This window comes from Peromyscus californicus, unplaced genomic scaffold, assembly GCF_007827085.1.
Source record: "Peromyscus californicus insignis strain IS unplaced genomic scaffold, ASM782708v3 Scaffold_11__1_contigs__length_118956290, whole genome shotgun sequence".
NCBI lineage: Eukaryota > Metazoa > Chordata > Mammalia > Rodentia > Cricetidae > Peromyscus > Peromyscus californicus.
In genome coordinates, this window is record NW_026294402.1 from 105230439 (window position 1) to 105253725 (window position 23287).

The 23287-nt window shown below is 48.1% G+C and overlaps 1 protein-coding gene across 1 annotated transcript; it reads right to left on the minus strand.

The window, feature by feature from the left end:
- Positions 1 to 9831: 9831 nt before the first annotated feature.
- Tdgf1 (teratocarcinoma-derived growth factor 1) lies at positions 9832 to 21920 on the minus strand. Its single transcript, XM_052722262.1, has 6 exons — positions 15962 to 21920; positions 15071 to 15123; positions 13974 to 14108; positions 13507 to 13621; positions 13310 to 13419; positions 9832 to 11704 (listed from the first exon to the last, which is right to left on the minus strand). The coding sequence occupies exons 1-6, from the start codon at positions 15979 to 15981 to the stop codon at positions 11589 to 11591; spliced, it is 549 nt and encodes a 182-aa protein (XP_052578222.1). The 5' UTR covers positions 15982 to 21920; the 3' UTR covers positions 9832 to 11588.
- Between the last annotated feature and the right edge of the window lie 1367 nt (positions 21921 to 23287).

The window sequence follows — 23287 nt, forward strand, 5'->3', positions numbered from 1 at the left end:
TCCCGCCTACACTTCCTGCCTAGCCAATGGCCAATCAGTGTTTTATTTATTGACTAATCAGCAACACATTTGCCATACAGAACATCCCACAGCATCCTTCTCTCAACGGAAGATGCTCCAGTCTCATCTTGCATGCCCTAGACCATCCCTGCCATCAGCCACTTCTCCAAGGAGAAAAGGTGTTGTTCAGTCCATCCTGGTGCTTGGCCTGTTGCTGCAGCAGAGGTGTGTGTCACAGCTTCCAGCTCCTGTGTCATCATCTGTCTCCTGCGTTTTTAGATGTGAGCCATGGGGCAATGCAGAGTTTTCTGTTTTGCCCTATTGGTTTCTGTTCACATGTACTGTTGAAGCAGCCCAACTTTGTGGATGTGGGGTGAGTTCAAAGTTCCACAGACTCTCTTCTCAGACTCTGCAAGAGGCTGGTGGCTGACACAGTTCTTGGAGGCAGGGTGGAAGCAGATGCTAGAGTCTCTTGAGATGCCCAGCAGGCAGACCATTTGGAAACAAAGCTGCTCTGGCTGCCAGCAGAGCTCCCGTCTCAGAGGGGGCCCCGGCAGATGGCGCCGCGCCCGTTAGCGCTGGCATTGCCGCTGCAGTTGTTCTTCCTTCTTGGAAATAAAGGGTTTATTCAGCTTCAATTTGTTACCATGGGCTGTTGAAAAATGATGAAGGAAAATTCAAGAGACTGCCAGGGGACAGTTGGATTTGAAAACATTTGCATTCAGCACAGCAGACGCTCTTGGCTACAAGAACAGTTTTTAGATGTGATGGCGACAGGGAAAAGAAATAAATAGTAGGGACAGAGGACTGCCCCCATGGGAGACAACAACCAGGCTCAAAAAGCCCTCCGCCAACCGGGCGAAGCAAAACAGCCGGTGAGACAGGCCTGCACCCAGAATGCTAACCATCAAGAACAGATTCCATTTCCGGAAAGTGACAACCTGGCTCAGCCAGCGATCCACAGACAAGACTGTGAGGCAGCCATTTGTAAGGAAGGGGGCTGCCTCACCAAGTCTGCGGACTGAGTACAAGCTCAGGTCATGTGTCACTGGCCACAGAGGCCCAGCAAGAAACACAATTGCAGCCCAGTCTGTAGATGCAGCAGAGCCCAGGAAGGACTCTCTCTGGCTTTTGTGGTGGGGCTCGGAACAGCTCCTCATCTAAGGAAGATGTTTTTGCTCGCTGCTAGCATGCAAGAACTGACTCCCGGCCATACTTAGATCTGCCATAGGAAAGTTCAAAATCCATAAAGCAGAAATGAGGCAGGGAGGGGGCAGCACACCTCTCCAGGGTCTCTGCTGCTTAGTGATGTCATGGGTTTTGTTGTTGTTCTCTTGAGACAAGGTCTCTTGGAGCTCAGACTGGCTTTGAGCTTGGTACAGTAGCCAAGAATGCCCTTGGGCTTCTGATACTCTTGTTTCTACGTCTTAAGAGTTGGGATTATAGGCGAGTGTCATTATGAACCTGAGGTTTTATGCATGCTGAGCAGGTACTCTACCAACTGAGCTACATCCCCAGTCCTGATAATGTTGGTTTTGTGACAACTGAACTATTTACATGGATCACATGGCATCCCCAGCCTTCACTTGGCTGCTTTTTGGGAGAGGCTGACCATAGCAGGATAGGCCTTCCCAGAACTGGGAGCACAGGCCTTCCTATTGATTGACAACAGTCCTTCCTACTGTTCCATGGGGTGGGCTCCATTTCCTCCAGGACGTCACGATGCTTTCCATAGGACGTATCAGCCCTTCATTTCCTCATAGTCGGAGAGGATGTGAAATACGTAGGATAGTATGTATGAACTTTGTGAAAGGATAGTAGAAAGATGGCGTGCTTCAGTGTAAACCTGGGGGGTAGGATGTTTCGAATCTGAAATCTCTCTCTCAGACTCATGTTCTGCACACTTGTTCTCCTGGCACTGTGAGATTTGGGGAGGCTGTGGTACCTTCAGGAGGTGGGGTCTAGCTGGCAAAAATTAGTCACCTGGGGCCACTGGCACAAACTTTTTTATGCCTTCCCTGCCATGGTGGATAAAACCCTTCCAAATCATGAGCAGGGCCAGTGAGATGACTTGGTGGGTAAAGGCACTTACAGTCTAACTTGATGGCCTAGTTCAGTCCCTGGGACACACACAGTGGAGGGATAGGGCCAGCTTACAAGAGTAGTCCTCAGACCTGAGGCATGTATGCTTTAAACACCCTAAAATAAATGAATAATTGAATGAATGAATGAATGAATATAAATGTAAAAAATTATAAGCCCAAAGTAATCTTTCTTAGTCTATGTCAGATAATTTAACTGTAGCACTATGGATGTAACTTACCTACTTCAGCTGTGAAGAGTGTGTTGAGAATGGAGGCCTGTGGAGGGGAACAGGCCCAAGGGAGCCGGGCCTCTGGGGTAGAGGCCAGACAGAGCTTGACAGAGAGCTGAGACAGCAGGATTGACCTACATGCTTCACTTCCCCTGCCTACTCAAGACCCCACAACACAGCCGTGGGGTCTGGAGATTCTGTAAGAAGGTGACCTGATGAAGACCTTCTTCCGAGTCTGTCAGTGCCTCTCAGTGGCCTGAGAAGATGGGGGCCAGGGCATGGTGTACGGATCTGTAGGGAATTGGAAGTCCAGGCTCCTGGTGACTTCTTCTTGAAAGACCCCATTGAAAATTGGCAAAGGACAAGAGTTGTAATTGATGGGGTTGGATTTGTATGACTCTTGGCCTGACCTTTTCCAAGTCTTCTATAAATCTGATCCATATTCGATTACCTCTGGATAAGCAGCCCCTGCCTGGCTGCTGAGGCAGACATGGCTAGTAAGCTGCCTGGATTACACTAGCCTGTCTTCTGGAGTCTTCCAGGTCATTCCCTGAGGAAAAATGAGAGCAGGGAGATTCTTTGGCAGAACTTTTGGGAGGATTATTTTGGGCGAGCGACTTTTGAGGTCTTTCCAGACACTCCAAATGAATCCTCTGAAGCCACTCAGGTCAGCCCAAGCCTGTCAATGAGATCCAAGGGACACAGCTGCCCACATGGCAGCCCCTGGCCAGCCTGATGCTGGCTGTATAGAGAAAGGGGTGGAGCCGAGGGGCCATGAGGTTGGAGTCTTTATCTACTGTCCCTGAGAGTGAGTGAGCAAAGCTTGTGAGGTCACCGCATGACTGACACAGTCTGTATTTGTGTGTGACTGTATACTTGACCGCCCCGATGCTGGACATGGAGGTGCCAGCAGCTGAATTTGAGGAACTTTCAGTGTCCCCATCTCTCTAGGCCCCTCTGGGGTCAGCCTTCTCCCCACTATGTAATTCCAGAGGCCCAACCCCCTCCTGGTCTGTGATGTTGACTGATGAACAAGGCCCCCCTCTCAGCGGGGCAGTGAGTCCAGAGGCTTGACTAAGGCTGGGATCTGTTGGGGTGTGGCCTTGGAAACCCACTGGTGTGTGAAACAAGGTCACGTCCAGCTTCCACACTCTTCTTTCAGAGAGGGTTCTTCACGAGGACCTGGGGGAACATGAATGGATGCCACATAATTTGCAGATCCTACTGAGCATACACATGTCTTTGTTTGTATAGCCATGTGTGCTATACATGGCTATACACACACAGCATTTCCTTAAGACGGAAGTCCATAGCTTCCTTAAATTCTCAAAAGGCTGAGCATCAACATGTATAAGCATGTGTTCTAGATGAAGAACATTGTTGCGTGTGTGTGCAGTGCATGTGTGTACAGGTTGTACACATGTACACGTGGAGGTCAGAGGTCAGCCTTCTTTGTTGTTCCTCATGTGCTGGCCACACTGTTGTTGTTTTTTAAAAACAAAACATGGTTTTTCACTTGCCTGGAGCTTGCCCGTTAAGGTAAGCTGCCTGGCCACCAAGCTCCAGTGACCCGCCTGTCTCTGTCTCTGTCTGGGATTTCAAACGTGAGTCACCACACCCAGCTATGTTACATGGGTTTGGGGCACAAGCCGAGGCCTCTCATGCTGGCATGGTGCCAAATTCCTGACTGAACCATCTCTCTAGCCCAAGGAAGAGGTCGTTGGGTAGAAGTATCTGCATCCAAGCCTGACTACCTGCCCTGGGACCCACATGGAGCTCCAGCTGGAGACGGGAAGGCTGAAGCCCTGGGAGCATCCAGAGAAAGTTCTTGTCTCCTGGAGAAAGAAAGATTTTTCTCATGAAATGACCTTGAGACGAGACAATGGAGGGCAGGGGAACCACACTTTGCACAAGCATATGTATGTATGCGCGTGTGTGTGTGTGTGTCTGTCTGTCTGTCTTTCTATATAAATGCCACCTTCATGTTAGGACTCCCAGAAGATGGTCCCTACATCTCTTTCTCCTTCTTAGTATGGCCACATTAAACAAATCTCCCTTTTCTGCTTTTCCCTATTAATATGGCTCCTTTAATTGAATTACTGAGAACAGGTGACCAAGCCCAGCTTACTGAGCTGTGACTTCTAAGTCCAATAAGGTGTTGACGGGAAAGCTATAAAGAGAAGGTCAATGATAAGGGATAGGTCAAAAGGAGAGACCTTTTTGTGTAAGGAACAACAGTTTGGGGGTTGAGAAAGGCCTGGAGAGCGCACTAATTTGGTTGTTGTAAGGACATGGCTGAGCTTCAAGAGAGTCAGGCAGTGGCCATTGCTGTGGTCCAGGGAAGAAGGCCCCAACTGATGGATCATAGCATCAGACAGTGAGGCCCTGATCGTCCTTATGGGAGATGGAGTTTGGGTCAGAGAGTATTTACATACTACAGGAGTGAGGGGTCAGTCTCTGTTCAGATGGTGTCACCAAAGACAGGGAATGTGAGAAGCGCCAATACCTCCTGAGGCTGTTTGAGTAGACCTGAGTCTCTGGAACACCAGATGACTCGTAATAGAGTCTCAGGTACTGGAGACCCTCTCATTTGGCGCCAAGGCATTGCCTGCTTCCTGCCCTCTGTCTGCAGACACACGGCCTGAACATACTGCACCCCCTGTACACCCTCCGTTCGGACTGATTGGACAGTGACTTGATATGGCCTTAGCTGATTGGATAATCTATGTATATAGGCTAGTGAACATACACATTCAACCAGATCTGCACCTCGATGTTGGTCCCTGAGTCTCCTTTCGGGGAAACTCATCGTGACTCTGCCTCCCTTCCCCTCCCCCAAGAGCTGCTAGTGAAAGGGAGCAAACCCCCACACAGTCTGGAACTTTGACTGGGTGTGGCAAAGGCATGAAGAAATGACAGATGTCCAGATACACGTACAGAAAAGCTGGGTCAGGTGGGTGTGCAGGCTGTGATGGAGCTGAACCTACCACTGTGCAACCTGCAACCTCAGTGTGTTTAGTCTACACAGCATGGTGGGAGGGGCTGCTTAGCCTGGGTAGGAGGGCTCTGTGGGTGACCTGTAAACATCCAGGAGGAAGCCGAGGTTGTTAGTCTTTGCACACACTACTCACTAGCTCACACTCAGACTCCTGAGGAAGGCTTTGCCATCCCTCCGAGCTTCCTCTAGGGAAGGCTTTGCCACTCCTGTGGGGCTGAGACGTGGTGGTGCTCAACTTGTGGGACGAAGATGTCCGGAATCCGTAGAATTGCAAGAATCGGCGAGATTGCCCTGCATGACTTCCAGTTGGATGGTTGGGTTCTGGTCAGAGTCTTCAGGTGGCACCGGAGAGTGACCTTCGCTAGAAGTACCAGCTGCTGCCCCACGTTCACAGGCCTTTAGTCGGTAAAAGGAAACTGAATTAGTGCAGGATTGACATTCTCAGGGTCAGAGAAAGAGGGGAACTCGTCTGACCTTCCCAGTAATCCTGGCCTCTGTTTTGGGTCAACTTCCATCCTGTGACTTTGAACCGATTGACAGTGATGTTATGATAGAATCATAGGTCTTAAACAACTATGTGGGGTTTGTGATACCGAAGAAAAGTATTTCTTTTGAGATTTTCTCAATTTCATTTTATGTGTATTGGTATTTAGCTCGCGTGTATGTATGTGAGCCAGTGGCCACAGAGGTCAGATATCATCAGATCCCCTGGAACTGGAGCTACAGATGGTTTGTAAGTCATCGTGGGAGTGCTAGGTCCCACGCAGGTCCTCAGGTAGAGCAGCATGTGCTCTTAACCACTGAGTCATCTTTCCAGTCCCAGTGCAATCTTAAGAAGCACGTTCATTTGTTCTTCTTCGGGAGCTCCCCCTACAGGTCATCAAAGTGTTGCAGGGATACCTGAGTGGCAGAATCCATTTCTTGGCTCAGATGGCTTGGGTCAGAGAATGGGGCCCTGGAAGCTCCCTGGCCACTTAAGTCATTCCGTGTCAGTGGCTCCCAGGTGTGCTGAAGGACAAGAGGACAGCAGAAGGGCCGTCACAATTCTACTGCGGTGGAGGGACAGCTTCTAGAGCTTGAAAGGGGGAGACACAGACATATGGTGCCAACCTGGCCTTGGCTGGGTCCTTTTTACACCTGCACTTAAGCCTGATGCTTGAGCCTGCAAAGCTAAATTTATGGGGATGGATATTCTTGAACAGAAGCTGTGCCCTCAAAGCCCAGTCCAGTCCTCACAAGCGGGAAGGGTAGGGGCTCCCGAGCTCATGTAAATTCACAGCATTTGAGTTAAACTCCGCTTTCATTTTATTTATCTATAGCTTTGGGGCCCAATCTCTGTGTTCACTGCCTGTGCAGGTTCCCTGGACCCTCTGCTGGTTTGCAGATGTTTCCGTCTGAGATGGGCTTATGACTGTATTGAACACACTGAGAAATCGGCTCTGGCAGCAGCCTCATGCTCCCACCTGGCTACTTAAAAGGGCAGGCTTGCCGGGCCTGGAGAGATGGCTCAGATGTCAAGAGCTCTTCCTGCTCTTCCAGAGCACTGGAGTGGTTCATAACTGCCTGTGACTCCAGACCAGGGGCTCTGACGCCCTCTTCTGGATTTCAAAGGGCCCCTGCACTCACATGGGCACCCCTCCCCACATACAAATGATTAAAAACAAAGTGAATCCCAGCACTCGGGAGGCAGAGCCAGGCGGATCTCTGTGAGTTCGAGGCCAGCCTGGGCTACCGAGTGAGTTCCAGGAGAGGCACAAAGCTACACAGAGAAACCCTGTCTCGAAAAACCAAAAAAAAAAACAAAACAAAAAAAACAAAGTGAATCTTGAGGCCGGAGAGATGGTGCAGCGGTTAGGAGCAGTTGTTGCTTTTGCATAGGACACGGGTTCAGTTCCCAGCACCCACTTGGCAGCTCACAACCACCTGTAACCGTGCTGCCCTCTTCTGGCCTCCTTGGGCGTTGCACACACTGCACAGACACACACACACACACACACACACACACACACACACACACACACACACACACATAAAATAAAGATAAAGGAATCTTTAAGAAAAATAAATACATCTAAAAAAACCAAACCAGCTGGGCAGTGATGGCACATGCCTTTAATCCCAGCACTCAGGAGGCAAAGGCAGGTGGGTCTCTGAGTTCCAGGCCAGGCTGGTCTACAAGGTGAGTTCCAAGACAGCCAAGTCAGCCAGGGCTACACAGAGAAACCCTGTCACGAGAAACCCAAACAATAAAAAGAGCAGGACACTACATTACTCCTATCCGGTCAGCCTTAGCCTTCTTTGTTCAGGGAGCCACTGCTTTTGTTTGGCTGGACGCCCCCTCTGACTGTGACCTCTTTACAGTTTCCCCCAGGTCTCACTCTCATCTGGGTTACTTTGAGTTCCAGGGAAGACAGGACTGATTTATGACAAGGGAGGACATGCCTCCACTCCACCCCCAGGATGAGATCACCCAACAGCACCTCCTTGATGGGAACTGACCCTGGAGCAGGAGTGAGTACCCGTCATCTTACGGGAACTGGAGTGCTCCACCCAAGTGATGATGACTTCTCAGAGCTGAGGTGACAGATGAGATCCCAGGCCTGACTAGATTGCCTCCGTTGTCATCTATACAAACCCCACTCCTCTTTGTTTCCTTTTTCAATAAAAACCAGAAGTTCCTGCTAGCCCCCTGAAGACCAGCTTGGGGAGGCGGGTGTCACCGAACCCCTTTATCTGTTTTTCCCAACGTGATCATGAGTAACAGTTAAAGGGACATGAAGAAGGTTAGAAGCCTATCACTTCCCAGCTCTGGTTTAAGTCTCTCGCTGGCTAAGTCAAGCATTTCGACACAGCTCACCAAACTGTTTGCAAAGGACTCTCACAAACAAGATTATGCACCAGGCTTACAGTGCTGGGATTAAAGCTGTGTGCCACCACAACCAGCACAAAGGTTTGTTTGTTTTTAATTCTTTTACACTTATGTGTCTATTTTGTATGTGTCTATGTAATTTCATGTGTGCACATGTGGATGCCAGAGGTCAATGTCAAGGGTCTCTCTCAATTGCTCTGTACCTTTTTAAAGTTATTTTGTTTGTATGTGTTTGTCTGTACGGCATGCATGCATTGCACATGCTCCAACATGATCAGAACTTACTGACATGCTAAGCGAACTAAGCCAGACGTAAAGAGACAAACACTGCACGACTCTCCTTCTTCATAGCATCTGGGATCAAATTCAGACAGTTAAGGTTATCAGAGGCTGAGGGAAACCAGGGTGAAGGGGAACACAGTGTTTAATGGAGCAGACTTTTGGAATGATGATAAAATCCTAGCATGGTTGGGTAATAAGTATAAACCAATGTAAATGGACTTGATGCTGGGAATTGAGAAACTGAGGCAGAATTCTAAGTTGCAGATCAGCCTCTCTCTCTCCCAAAAAGAAAAAGTTGATATAACGAAACAAAACAAATACAAATGACGCAGCAGAAGACAGGGTGATGCATAGTGGCATCCTCACTACCATAGCCATGAATCATTCCCATGCAAATGAGAGCTGAAAAATATTTACCTTTGTGCACACAAATACACTGTGTGCCTAGCACCTGTGGAGGGCAGAAGAGGGCACCAGAGCCCCTGGAATGGTAGTTATGGAAGCCATGTAAGCTGTCATGGGTGCTGGAATCCGAAACCTAGGTCCTCTGCAAGAGCATCAAGTACTGTTGAGCCATCTCTCCAGCCCCAAGATTTATAATTCTATGTATATATGTGCCTGGGTGCATGAGGCCAGAGGTCAGAAGAGGATTTTGAATCCCTTGGAACTGGAGTTATAGGTGGTTGTGAGCTGCCATGTAGGCACACTGGGAGCCAAATCTGGGGTCCAGTGTACACACAGCGAAGACATAACCGCTGAGGCATCTTTCCAGCCTGCATCCCCATTTTTTTCCCCCTTTGAGACAGTCCCACCTTGTATCCTGAGCTGGCTCCTGTCTCAGCATCCTTAGTGCTGAGATCACAAATGTGTGCCACAATACCTGGCTTTTGATACTCGGGCATGGGGTGGAGTCGTGCTCTGGGGATGCAGCTCAGCTGGCAGAATGCTTGGAGGGCACACATGAAGCTCTAGGTTTGATCTTCAGCACCGCATAAAACTGGGACTGAGGGAACATGCCTAAAATCCCTCCATTCATGAATGAAGATCTGAAATTCAAGGTCATTCTTGGCTACTTGATGAGTTCAAGGCCAGCTTGGGCTACATACAAAATGTGATCATGTTTCAAAAACTAAGAAAAAGCAGAAACAAAACCAAACAACAACACCCCCCCCCACACACACACACAAAAACAATCTGAGCATCCGCCAGATGCTTGGTGCATCTGGTCTGTGTGTTCTTTATAAAAACAAACAAAATATGTTCCCGTTATGGAGAACTTGAAAATTTTTAAGTACTGAGAGGGGAAAAAAGCAACCCACCACCACAAAATATTGTTCATCTTACCACTAGAAATAACCACTCCTCACATCTTGATCAACAGAGTTCCCATTTTTACTGTGCATACTCTTAAACAATATATTATAAAAACAGACTTTACAGTATGTTGTTTTATAATTTGGCTTACTACTAATATTATAAACATTTTCTTTCCTCTACAACAGTTGATACAATTGCATAGCTTGGAGAAACGATGTAGTGACCTGGAACTCACTACGTAGCCCAGGCTGGCCATGGATTCTTGGGAGTCCTCCTCTTTGCCTCCTGAGCTGCACTTAGTAGGGCAGCTGAATGACTTAACCTTTTAACTCCCTTCTCTGTCCCCACCTAAGCATCAAACAATCCATTCTATTTTCCCCAATCTCTCTGTTCTAGTTGCTTCCTTCTTATCCTGTTGGTCCCTCCACACAGACCCGAGTTACTTCTACAGCTTCCCTGTAAGGTAATTTTTCTTGGGGCTGGAGAGATGGCTCAGTGGTTAAGAGCACTGGCTGCTCTTCCAGAGGTCCTGAGTTCAATTCCCAGCAACCACATGGTGCTCTCAACCACCTGTAATATGACCTGGTGCCCTCTTCTAGCCTGCAGGGTCACATATAGGCAGAACACTGTATACATAATAAGCAAATAAATCTTTTTTTTAAAAAAAATTTTTTTTCTTTCAGCACTTCTGAGTGCTGGAATTAAACCCATGTGCCACAATGCCTGGCCTATTATTTTTCTTTTTTGGTTTTTCAACACAAGGTTCCTCTGTGTAGCCCTGGCTATCCTGGAACTCGCTCTCTAGACCAGGCTGGGCTTGAACTCACTTGAGATCACCTGCCTCTGCTTCCTGAATGCTGGATTTAAAGGCATGTGCCACCATCATCTGGCTTTTTTCTTTCTTTCTTTCTCCTCCTCCTCCTCCTCCTTCAGGATTTATTTATTACATATACAGTGCTCTGCCTGCATCTATCCCTGCAGGCCAGAAGAGGGCACCAGATCTCAATACAGATAGATGGCTGAGAGTCACCATGTGGTTATTGGGAATTGAACTCAAGGCCTCTGGAAGAACAGCCTGTGCACCTAACCTGTGAGCCATCTCTCCAACCCCTACTTTTCTTTTCTTAAAAGACAATTTCTTAACCAATTTTCCCCTACTCTGAATTTACTCTCAGTTGCACATCAGGATTTAATATTCTTTTTTTTTTTTTTTTAGCTGAGGATCGAACCCAGGGCCTTGTGCTTGCTAGGCAAGCGCTCTACTGCTGAGCTAAACCCCAACCCAAGATTTAATATTCTTAAGAACTGCTTAAAAGTATTAGCAAGAAATGCTAAGAATTACTTTTTATCAAGAACCACAAGATGTGGGCTGGAGAGATGGCTCAGTGGTTAAGAACATTGAGTGCTTTTCCAGAGAACCCAGGTTCAATTCCCAGCACCCATGACAGCTCACAACTGTCTGTAACTCCAGTTACAGGGGACAGACACCCTCAGGCAGGCAAAACACCAATTCACATAAAATAAAAATGAAATAAATTTAAAAAAAAACAAACCAGGATGTGGCCATGTAGTACAGTTCTTAAGTAGAGTGGCTTTTAGGCTGGGATATAGCTCAGTGTTAGAGCACTTGGCACACACAGGCTATGGCTTTGACTGCCAGCACAGCCAGAAAGGGGCAGAGCTGTGCAAAGGTAAGGCCTAGTTAGCGTTGAGGGGGGTGTCAGGGATCACTATGAGCATTACTTCCAAATGATTGACAAATGATCATCTTTGTTAGGATACTGGCATTGAGTTCATATGACAGACAGCTACACTTTCATTTCCAGAAAAAGGCAAATGCCAGCCAGCATGAAAGTAGTCAGCACAGATGGTGCTCGTCCCGGAGTCCTGGATGCTGGGAGATCACTGTCCATCACATGACCACCTGAAAGGCAGAGATGCTTGGTCATTAAGGGAAGTCCCTCTAGCTTCCCTGCTGCCTCCACTGCCTGAGCACACGTCTGTCTAGATCCAGAACTCTGTGGGGCCTGACTGGATGAGGACAGTGTGCCCACAAGATCAGCAGCACTAACTACATGACTGCCTCACTCCCCTGAAGAGCTTTCATCAAGCTGCCGCAGATCTATTGTTAATGGGCTCTTCCCTGGATACTTTCTCTTCCAAGTTGGTGCGGACCCTGGTTAGGCTCTGGTAAGGGGACAACACACCTCGGACCCCAAATTCCAGGGAGAAAATATGGTCCCCATTCATCTAATCATTCTATCCTCATTTGCTAATAATGTCTATGCACAACACCAAAACGCAATGGTAAAGACACAGACCCTGTACTGGGGGATACAGGGTCCCATCCTGTATCAGATGAAGGTATACATTCATTTACTTTATGAACTTGCACACATTCAATTATAAAGAGTTCAAATGTGAGTCGCTCAGAAAAACCCAGTCCCGTGGGGTGGGGACAACTCTGGCCAACAACGTGGTGTGGGGACGACACTGGATCCTCTGCTCTAGTCTGTGTCCCTCTTGCCATTGTCTCCTTCAGATCTGTAAGATGAAGGGTGCTGTGACCAACCACCACAGACCCTTAGAGTGCAGAAGAACCACTGGGGGTGGGGGACAGAAGCAGTCAGATCTCTGTGAGTTCCAGGCCAGCCAGGGTTACATGGCGAGACCTTGTCTCAAAAAAAAAAAAAAAAAGTTTCCAGAGAACACCAGTGGGTTCAAAGTGCTGGGACCCAAGGCTGGTGGTATATTCCTGTAATCTCAGACTATGGAGGCTGAGGCACGAGGACTGATGGGAGTTTGAGGTCAACTTAGGTATAGAGTGAGTTCCAGACCAGCCTGGACTTCAGAATAAGACAAAAATAACAACAAAACACCCAAAACAACCAACCCAAATCCACCAGCGTACAGGAAGGATTAGTTGTAGCAGTGGGCTCTGAGTGGCTGGCCTGGAGTCTGTTGGGATCTTCTGCCCAAGGTCAGATGACACCAGAGGGCAGTTCTTGATGCTTAAGTGTCAAGCTCTTTTTCTGTTCACTGTGTTCAGCAGAAGCCTGCCTATTACCAGTGTAGACTTGAGGGAACTCCAAAGGTAGCGTGACAGTATGGGTTGAGGAATGTCCCTTACCAAGGCCCCCCACACCTGAGAGCTCTCATCAAAATCCATTGTATCAGGGACTGCAAACACACAGCTCCGTATCTGAGAAAGCATTCTCCATCAAAACCCATGCTTCAGGAACATCCATCAGGGGCCTTGCATCTGAGGGAGCACCCCAAAGGTCCCACATCTAAGAGGACACTATGTAAGGACCTCCTTATATGCCTAGGACACCACATCTAAAGAAACATTTCCCAGTGACATCACATCTAAGGGAGCACTCCCTAAGGACCTAGTGTTTGAGGGAGCACCCACCAAGGATTCTTTTTAGGCTCTATGCCCTCTGGAGCCCTTACACTATTTTATAAGCAGAGGCCTGACTGGCAGGTCCAGTTAGACCCGGCAGACTAAAGAGAGAGAGTTGCTTACCACAGCCAGGTAAAAAGGTCTGAGGAAAACAGTGGAGCTGGCCTTGCCAACACCTGCACAGGGAACACTTCTTGGGCAGCCAGGTGCCATGGAGGACAGACCCACAGTGCCTGAGAAAGAGGAGAGAACCCCGGAGGTGAATTCCTCACTCTCCCTTCCGTCCCCACCTCCCAGTCCTGTCCCTTCCAACAGCTTACTCTCTTCGTACATCACGTTCACAGTTGCGTCCATAGAAGGAAGGTGGACAGGCACAGAAGGACCCCAGGATACAGGTCCCTCCATTCAGGCAGCAAGTTTTATTAAGCAACTTACCTGAAATGTAAAAGAAGTCATGGGGCGGGTAGAGGACTGATAAACCATAAACAAAGGTCCATCTAGCACTCTGAAGAGCCCATAGCATAAGACTCTACCTCTTAGGGAAATCATTTTCATGTTCAGACCAGTGATGGTTACCAGTCTCCAGCACGAAGTAGCATCAGGAAAAAAACCCTGACTTTCAGGGATGTGACACAGCACGCACATCCCACTCACCTCCACACCCCAGCTAGTACAAGGCAACCCAGCCGCTAACTCACACATCCACTCTCTTAGGTCAAGTGCTAAAAAGTTACATTTGAGATGTATCAGGGCAGAACAGAGATGAATTAAGGCAAGCAAGTCTTACTGTTCTCTATCCCCATGGGAGGCACAAACTGGAAAGAGCGAGATCGTAATGCAGGTTCTTCCTGGTTCCGAAGGCTGTTATGTCTGATGGCCAGGCCTCTCGGAGATGGACTAGCTGGCTCATGGTGGCCCAACCCTGTATTTCAGGCCACATAAATTTCTTTACTTTTCTTTCTTTTTTTTTTTCGAGACAGGGTTTCTTTGTGTAGCCTTGGCTGTCCTTGAACTAGCTCTGTAGACCAGGCTGGCCTCGAACTCACGGAGATCTACCTGCCTCTGTCTCCCAAGTGCTGGGATTAAAGATGTGCCCTGCATAAAATATTGTTGGTGCTCCTAAGAAGCACCCCCGACCAACCACCAAGTATGGTGGCACATGCCTGTGACCTTAGCACTCAGGAGATGGAGGAAGGCTCCTGAGTTAGAGGCCAGCCTGAGAGGCCCTGTCCCAAACACCAAGGCTGAGCTCAACAGCAGTGTACTTAGGATGCATAAGGTTTACTCTCAGCACAGAGGAGGTGGGGATGGAGTGGAGGGTAATCTGGAAGTATATCCAGTAGGTGCAAAGCCCAGGGCTAAATGCCCAGCACCATGTGAACAACAACAAAGTTGGTGCTCAAAAGGAAAAAATAATTCGGCCAGATTCAGTAATGAACTTGGGAGGCAGAGGCAGGAGAACCAGGAGTTCACGGTTAGCCTTGGCTGTATTGTGAATTCCTAGGCTACAAGGCCTTTACCCCACAACAAAAGTGTGCATGTGTGTACAAAACTCACTGGGTGTGGCGGAGGCACTGGGGTGGGTGGAGGAGGCAGGGGATGAAGGAATCCCAGGACAGCCAGGGCTCCGTGACTCCCAGTCTCAAAAACCTGAATCCCAGCTGGGCAGTGGTGGTGCACGCCTTTAGTCCCAGCTCTCAGGAGGCAGAGGCAGGCGGATCTCTGTGAGTTCAAGGCCAGCCTGGTCTCCATGGAGAGTTCCAGGGCATCCAGGGCTACACAGAGAAACCCTGTCTTGAAGCTCCCCACCCCGCAAAAACAAACAAACAAACAAACAAACAAACAAAACAAAACCCTGAGCCCCAAACAAAAGAAAACACTCACCAGCAATGAGTCCAGATTCAAACGCACTGGAAACAACCACAAGTAAAACCAGACTAGAGAAAGGAAATTGGGCATCAGTCAGGGAGACAAAGCGTGTGAGACCCGGGCCTTCTCATCACAAGACCACAGGCCACTGAGAAGCTGAAGAGCGCCGCCACCTTCCTTCTCTAGTGCTGCCTCCAGTAACAAAACTGGAGCAGAAATTCCCTTTTCGGAAAAATTCTATTTTGCCCAAACTGCACATTTTTTTCCATGGTACAGTTTACATGTATGAATTTTTAAATGGCTGTATGGGCCAGCGTGGAGAACTTGCCTAGCATGTGCAGATCCTGGTCTGTTCCCCAGCACCACTAGATAAAAACCTGTCCTGTCATTTAAAGTGGTTCCAAGTTTAATTTGTTATTCTTAATGGTTTTTAAAGTATTGAATGTCTCTACCATTAACTTCTAGAGGCAATCGTAATTCGGCTGCAATACTAATATTATTTATGACGCGTGAGCTGGAAATGGTGGCGGCCACTAAGCTTTACAGTCTGAGTTGGATGCCCAGGACCCACACAGGGATCTCACTCCAGGAAGTCATATTCTGACCTCCACTCACACGTACCACTGCACCCTTACAGACACACACACACAGACACACACACACAGACACACACACACACACACACACACATACACACACACACTGAACGTTAAAAAGATTGACTATTTTAAAAAGTCAATGGCAAAGTAGTACGTAAGTACAAAGCTCCAGGGTCTTCAGGAAAAGCAGCAACGTTACTGGCAGCTTTTTAAGGTTCAAGCAAGATAAAATCAGAGAAGCATCTATAGAACATGGCTTTCTGAAGTTGCAATCTCCCGCAATCAAAAATTCAAGGTTAGTTCATACCTGGACGAGAAGTGCGCCATCTTCCACGGGTCGTAAAAATGTTGGAGAAAAATACAAGGAAAACAGTACTAGCAAATGGCTTTAATTCATAAAGGTTAATTTCCCGAAGTGAAAAATAGTAAATTAGAAAGATATCCCAGATGAGAAATGCGCCTGTCCCAGAGAATCTTAGGGCAGTCAACAGCCAAGCCGACTAGGGGGGATGGGGCCTCTCCCTCCTACAGACCGCTTTGACCTTGAGAAAGGACTTCCGAGAGATCTTCCTTCCTTCGTTAGAAACCCTTGGGGTGGCGGGAGGACCCTCAGGTGGGCGGGGAGACCGGAGCCCCACGCCCATGACCAGGCCTTCACACCGCAAGGCCGGGCGGTGGGCTTGGCTAGCCCGCAGTGTCTGATTAGATACAGGTTTTCTTTTCTCTTGAAAAAGGGGGTCGAAGGGAGAGAGTCAAGATATTCTACCGGGGCCGTTCCAACACGAAGGTCATTATTTAGGAACCGCTAAGCATCATGTATAAATATGTAGGCATTTGATACTTCACTACCGACTTTTAACTCTGAATTTGCTAAAAAGCCGCATGGAGCTGGTTGCTGGGGAGGCTTGGGTGGCTAGGGAAGATGGGCTGGCGAGCCGCGAGGACTTGTTTGGGTGAGGAGCAAGGTCAAGGTCAAGGTCCCGGAGGGATTGGAGTCGGGGAGTAAGAGCGAATCTTTGCCAGCGGCGTCTGAATTGCAAACGTGCGTCCCGGAGCCTGCGGGTGGGCGCGGGGACCTGCAGGGACCTGACGCTTAAAACTTGATTCTTCTGTGTTCAAACATGCCCAATACGCTAAGTGGATGAGCTGCAATTTACTGGTTCTCTCTCTCCCCCTCCCCCCATCTCCTCCTCTGTGTCTCTGTCTCTCTCTGTAGTGATGGGGAGTGCCTCGCCTTGTATCTGGAGTATCCCTCTATAGCTAGATGCTGGGCAGGTCTGTGGCACAACTCCCAGAGAAACATACAACCCCGCGTGATACCCCGTACTCTGAAGGCGCTATACCGGAGTTCTCATTTCGGAACTTAAGACGATGGCGGTCACCTCCCTGTTTCTGAGAAAGGCACTGAGGCTGCTGTTCGAGTGAGAGGTTTCAGAGCCCAAGGAAGCCAGTCTTCCTGTCCCATCGGAAACTGCCTCCAGAGGAGGCACATCCATGTGTGTGACCAGGGTGGAATGCCACGGGGCAAGGCTTCAAGGACCCAAAGTCAGGTACTTGTTGTTAGCCGTGGGATAGATACCAGGTCCATCCATTCTACTTTAATATTTTAGATTTATTCTCATACGCGACATGAGCAGTCAGGTATTAGAAACAAGCTGTCGTCTGTCTGTCTGTCTGTCACAAAAGCAGGTCATGGTGGCACAGGCCTGTACGAGGTGGAGGCAGGAGGATTGGAGTAAGTTAGAAGCCAGCCTGGTCTTCAGAGTGAGTTTAAGGCTAGCCTGTGCTACAGGGCAAGACCCTACTTTATATTTGTTCTAACCCTTCTTTTGAGAAAGGCTCTCACTCAAGCTTAGGCTGGCCTGGGAGTCAGTTACCTTCTTTCCTTTGTTTCTCCAAATTCTGGGATCACAGGCAGGTATTAACAAGCACAACTCAGACAGCCCCTAAATACAAAACACGGGCTGGAGAGATGGCTCGGCGCTTAAGAGCACTGGTTGCGCTTCCAGAGGACCCGAGGTTCAATTCCTAGCTCCCACATGGCAATTTACAACAGTTCCAGAAGATCTGACACCCTCACACAGACATACAGGCAGGCAAACCATCAACGCACATAAAAATAAATCTTAAAAAAAAAATGCAAAACACAAAAGCAACAACCCTCCCCCACTCCTGACATAGGCCTCTATGGTGATTCACTTGGTTAACAGTTTCAGCAAATTCGTACGGGCCAGCAGACCCAGACTGTGACCCTGGGCGGGCCCAGGAATTCTGTCCACACCCACTCTCTCTACCCCCACCCTAGTCACATTTAGCCTTCAACCTCTTTGCCAGTTCCTGAAACTCTGTGGGGATGTTATTTCCCTGCAGGCCCCTGCTCCTTCATTAACAAGCTAATGGCTGTTTTCACTGGGAATTTGACAAACAGAATTTGCTCTGCATACACCACTCGTTCCCTGTCGAGTTTGAAAGGACAGATTCCTGCATACAGACTGGCAGACAAAGTGTGAGGAGGGATGGTCGAGGGATTAGGAGGAGACCCCATTTGTTTCTGTGTGGTTTATGGTATTTCTCTACCTGTGTAGACATAGCAGGAATTATTTTATCACTGATCCCAGCAGGACACGTTTCTACAGTGTCTTCCCTTGGAAGTATAACTTGGGGACACTTGAGGGCATATCCTGGTAAATACTGAGCACTGAAATTGTTTGCTTAATTCATGCATGCTTCCAAAATGTTTTCCCAGAATCCCACCCTGTCCCTTTTCTTTCTCCTTTTACTGTAAAACTATGTACAGAACTCCTCTCCCTGGACTTGTCCATCCTGGCTGCAGTTAACATCCGAAGATTTTTTTGATTCCTGAAAAATAGTATTTTGGGCTGGGCAGTGCCTTTACTCCCAGCACTTGGGAGGGAGATGCAGGCTGACCTCAGTGAGTTTGAGGCCAGCCTGATCTACAGAGCAAGTTCCAGGGCATCCAGGACTACGCAGAGAAACTCTGTCTCGGAAAAAAAAATAGTATTTTGTTGTTTGGATTTGTATATTTCACTGTTTCTGGGTGTTTATATTTTGTTTCCTATGACCTGGCTGGTGGTTCTTACAGTGCCCTTGAACTGGCTTCTTTGGGCTTAGTCTGAATGTCATTTGCTCTGGGAGGTCCTTCCTGGCACTATTTGTCCCCAGCCTGGCTTCCAGCTGGGGCCCTGAACTGAAGAACAGATCCTGGTATCTATTGCCCCGCCCCAGAGTTTATTTTGCTAACACAGGATTGTAAACTGCTTATTTTCTTGTCTTTCACCCCATTACCCCTGGTTCCCACCTTGGAGGTCTAAAGCCTGGTCTTCCAGAACTCCCAGCTTCTCTAACCCTGATAGCAGTTTCTCTCCGAGCCAATCAGGAAAACCCCATCCATGGGCCACCCAGCGGCCTACAGAAGCATTAAGTCTCAGCCCCATTTTCTAAACTAGGGGCCAGAGCAACACCCTTGAGAAGCCAGGAAGACAGTATTTCCCCTCAAAACCTGAGCCTGGAAAAATAACAAGGAACATTGCTTTCCTCCAAAAATGAAGGAAAGAAACCCCAGTTTGTAGTCATTACTGATATGCCCGGTGCCTTATTCTCAAAAGTTAGCCATGCGTAAGACAAAATGATTTGGTGCAGTTTCAGAAGCAGTGTCAGAGGAGGGGTAGTAGGATTTACACTTTAGGGGTGTGTGTGTGTGTGTGTGTGTGTGTGTGTGTGTGTGTGTGTGTGTGTGTGTGTGTGTGTGTGTGTACATGCATGTGCTCTTGTGCACATGTGATTTTTTTACAGTTCTATTATTTATATTTTTTAGTGTGCATCTATGTGTGTGTGTGCACATTCCCGGCATGTGGGTGGAAGTCAGAGGACACCTTGCAGGACTTGGTGCCCTCTGCCTTCCACAGTGTAGGTACCCCAGAGAGAACTCCGGTCCATAGGCTTGTTGTGCTGGCGAGCTCCTCTGCCCACTGAGTCGCCTCACTTGCTCCAACTTTCTCCAGCTCTTTTGCACAGATCTTCCTTCTGCCGGTCAAATCGATTAGCTGTTTACTAACCAGGCACCTGGGCTGGCCTTGCCCAGTGGGGCAGGCTTTGGCTTCCTTTCCTCATTCTGGATAAGACAAGCCAAACACCATTTTAGTTGCATTCCCAAACTCCTGGTGAGGGGAAGGGAGAGCTCTGTCTTCACTGCTCAGGGACATTGTCAAAGTTAATTGGTCTCAGCAGACAAACGGGGAGACAGGCCCCTAGGAGACAATCAGAAGGCAAGCTGGGCTGCATTCACAGGATCTGGAGGACGTCATTTAAGAGAGTCTTAAGTGGATTTGTATGTGACTGCTTCCAGTGTTCCTCACGGCTCTCAGGGATTTGAAATGGATGAAATGCAGATGAAAGGTGGGAAACTGGGTGCAAGCCCAATCTGCCATCAGAAACAGACTTAAAGTCTGTCCTGGTGGTGAATGGCTATCTTTCATGCAAATGCCCAGGCACACTGACATGTCTGCTCCTGTAAAAAGTCAGTTGAGCCGGGCGGTGGTGGTGCATGCCTTTAATTCCAGCACTCGGGAGGCAGAGGCAGGTGGATCTCTGTGAGTTTGAGGCCAGCCTGGGCTACAGAGTGAGTTCCAGGAAAGGCACAAAGCTACACAGAGAAACCCTGTCTTGAAAAACCCAAACAACAACAACAACAAAAAGTCAGTTGAGCCGGGCTTCTGACTTAGGGAAATGAAGTGGGAACTGCTTTAAGTCATTGAGTTGATAAGAATTTATAACTTAGCAATGTAGAACTAATGTAACATCATCACTTTTAAAAAATGATGATTATTGCAGTGCTGGGAATTGTACCCAGGGCCTTTCACATGCTAGGCAAGTGCTCTGTCACCGAGGTATACCTCTAGCCTTTGCAAACGTTTTAGATTAAAATTTTTAAGGGGCTGGAGAGATGGTTTGTAGGTTAAGAGCACGGGTGCTCTTCCAGAGGTTGTGGGTTCAATTCCCGGCAACCACATAGTGGCTCACAGCCATCTGTAATGAGATCTGGTGCCTCTATTTGGTGCCCTCTTCTGGCACACAGGCATGCATGCAGGCAGAACATGGTATACATAATAAATAAATAAATAAATAAATAAATAAATAAATAAATAAATAAAACCAAAAAAGGTGCATGCCTTTAATAACAGCACTTGGGAAGCAGAGGCAGGTGGATCTCTTTGAGTTCGAGGCCAGCCTGGTCTATAAAGCGAGTTCTAGGACAGCCAAAGCTGTTAAACAGAGAGACCCTGTCCTGAAACCCACCTCCCCCCCACACACACAAAAGAATAGAGGTTCTCTAATCAGTTAAACACCTTCATAGACACCCCCTAAAAGAATGTTTCCTAAATCCAGTCAAATTGACAAGGAAGATTAACCAATCAGTGCTCAACAGCTGTGGCTGCTGGGTCGCACATTTGCAGCATGATTCAGGAGTGTGGCTGATGGCCTGTGAGGACCACCATCAGCCCAGGGCGCTCTCCCTGGACTTTTAGCCTGCAGATGTGAAGCAGCAAGCCAGGAGCCCTTGCCACTTGCTACCATTCAATAATTGAAAGGCAGTGTATAACATGCTTCGTTCTTCTGCACACACATCATAATGGGAGGGAAGTCAGGTACGAGACATCGGGGGTTTTCCTGGAAGAAAGCTTTGAGATGCATGTGACTCATGTTCCAGGAAGAGCCACAGTCTCAGATGACCTGAGTAAAGGTTTGGTTATCTGGGTGTGGTAGAACCCCTTTGGAAGGGAGATAAGCATGCTTGTGTCCTCACAGAGAGGCAGAAGCTTGGTTTGTGGATGATGTTTCAGAGGAGTCTGAGAGCCGAGCTGGGGCTGAATGTCTAAAAGCAGTGGTTCCTAATGCTGTGACATGTTGTGGTGACCCCCAACCATAAAATTATTTTGTTGTTACTTCATAGTTGTAATTTTGCTACTGTTATGAATTGTAATGTAAATATCTGTGTTTTCCAATGGTTTCAGGTGACCCTAGGAAAGGGTCTTCTGAACTACAGAGGGGTCAGGACCCACAGGTTGAGAACCACTGCCTTAAAAGGTGCTGTTCTCAAGCCGGGCGGTGGTGGCGCACGCCTTTAATCCCAGCACTTGGGAGGCAGAGCCAGGTGAATCTCTGTGAGTTCGAGGCCAGCCTGGTCTACAAAGCGAGTTCCAGGAAAGGCGCAAAGCTACACAGAGAAACCCTGTCTCGAAAAACCAAAAAAAAAAAAAAAAAAAAAAAGTGCTGTTCTCTTGGACCCCAGCTAGGACTACTCATGAGGAAGCTGTGTATCAGTATACATGTTAGGCTGTTTATGGTTTCCCGGGCACTTGGGGAAGTGAGTACCACAGGGCACAGGTCTCCCTGGTGCATTCTGGGAGCTCAGAAGTGGCAAGCTGTGTGTGTGTGTGTGTGTGTGTGTGTGTGTGTGTGTGTGTGTGTGTGTGGTGGTGGTGGTGGTGGTGGTGGTGTTTTCCTCCACAGGGTCTTATAGAGCCCAGGCTGACCTCAAACTTCCTAAATAGCTTAGGATGACTCTGAACCTCTGGCTTGCCTACTCTACCTCCTGAGAGTAGGGATCACAAGTGTGCACTGCCACACTTGTCTTTTTGGATGTGCCCAGCCCAGAGCTGCAGCAATCTGTGCAAGTGAGTTTAGTGCATTACCAACAATTCCTTACACAAGAGTAAACACATTTTGTGTTTTAGAGTATCTCCTGGCTGTTTGTCAACCTCAGCACACGTGTAAACACTGACCTTATGACTCCTGGGACCTCCTGGGGCACAGGGGCTTGGTCAGTCCTACCAGCGAGGAGCTGACCTGGCTACCGCTGCACCAGACTGTGCTAATTCCTGCTTCTTACCATGTGGTCACGAGCCAGCAATGTTGGCATCAGGTAAAGCTTGTTAGAGATATAGCTATCTGGCTCTGTCGTTGAGCAAGCTCCTGGCAGCTCAGGTGTAAAAGTTGGCAGATAAAACAAGGCAATCAGTTAGACATAAATTTCAGGTTGATGACAATTTTTTTTTTTTTTAGTATAAGTATATTCTCAAAGTAGTATTCTTATTGTAACATTACGGATTGAATCTAGGACCTCATGCATACCAGGCAAGAACTGAGACTAAAGGGCACGAAACTCCACACTCAGCTTTCAGGGTTTTTGTTTGAATTTTGAGACTGTGTCTCAAGTAGACCAGGCTGGCCTTGAACTCCATATGTAGTTGAGGATGACCCTAAACTTCTGATCTTCCTGCACCCACCTCCAGAATGCTGGGATTCCATGTGTCTGTCACCTTGCTTATTAATTGAGGAGTTGGCATGGGGTATTAGTTGTTCTGGGTTGGCCTTGAATCAAGTGTAGATAAGGATGACCTTGACCTCCTGACTCTCTGCTTCCCAAGTGCAGGGATTTTGGGTACACTCCAGGACTTCAGATTCAAACCAAGGTGTGTGAGGAGGCCTTGCTGTTATAATGGCTTAGAATCCTGGGCGAACACTGGAGTTCCTTTACTCACTGGGTGTCATTCCAGTGTCTGCCATTGGTAAGACTATTTCCCAAGTAGCAAACGTTTAAGGATACAAGGAA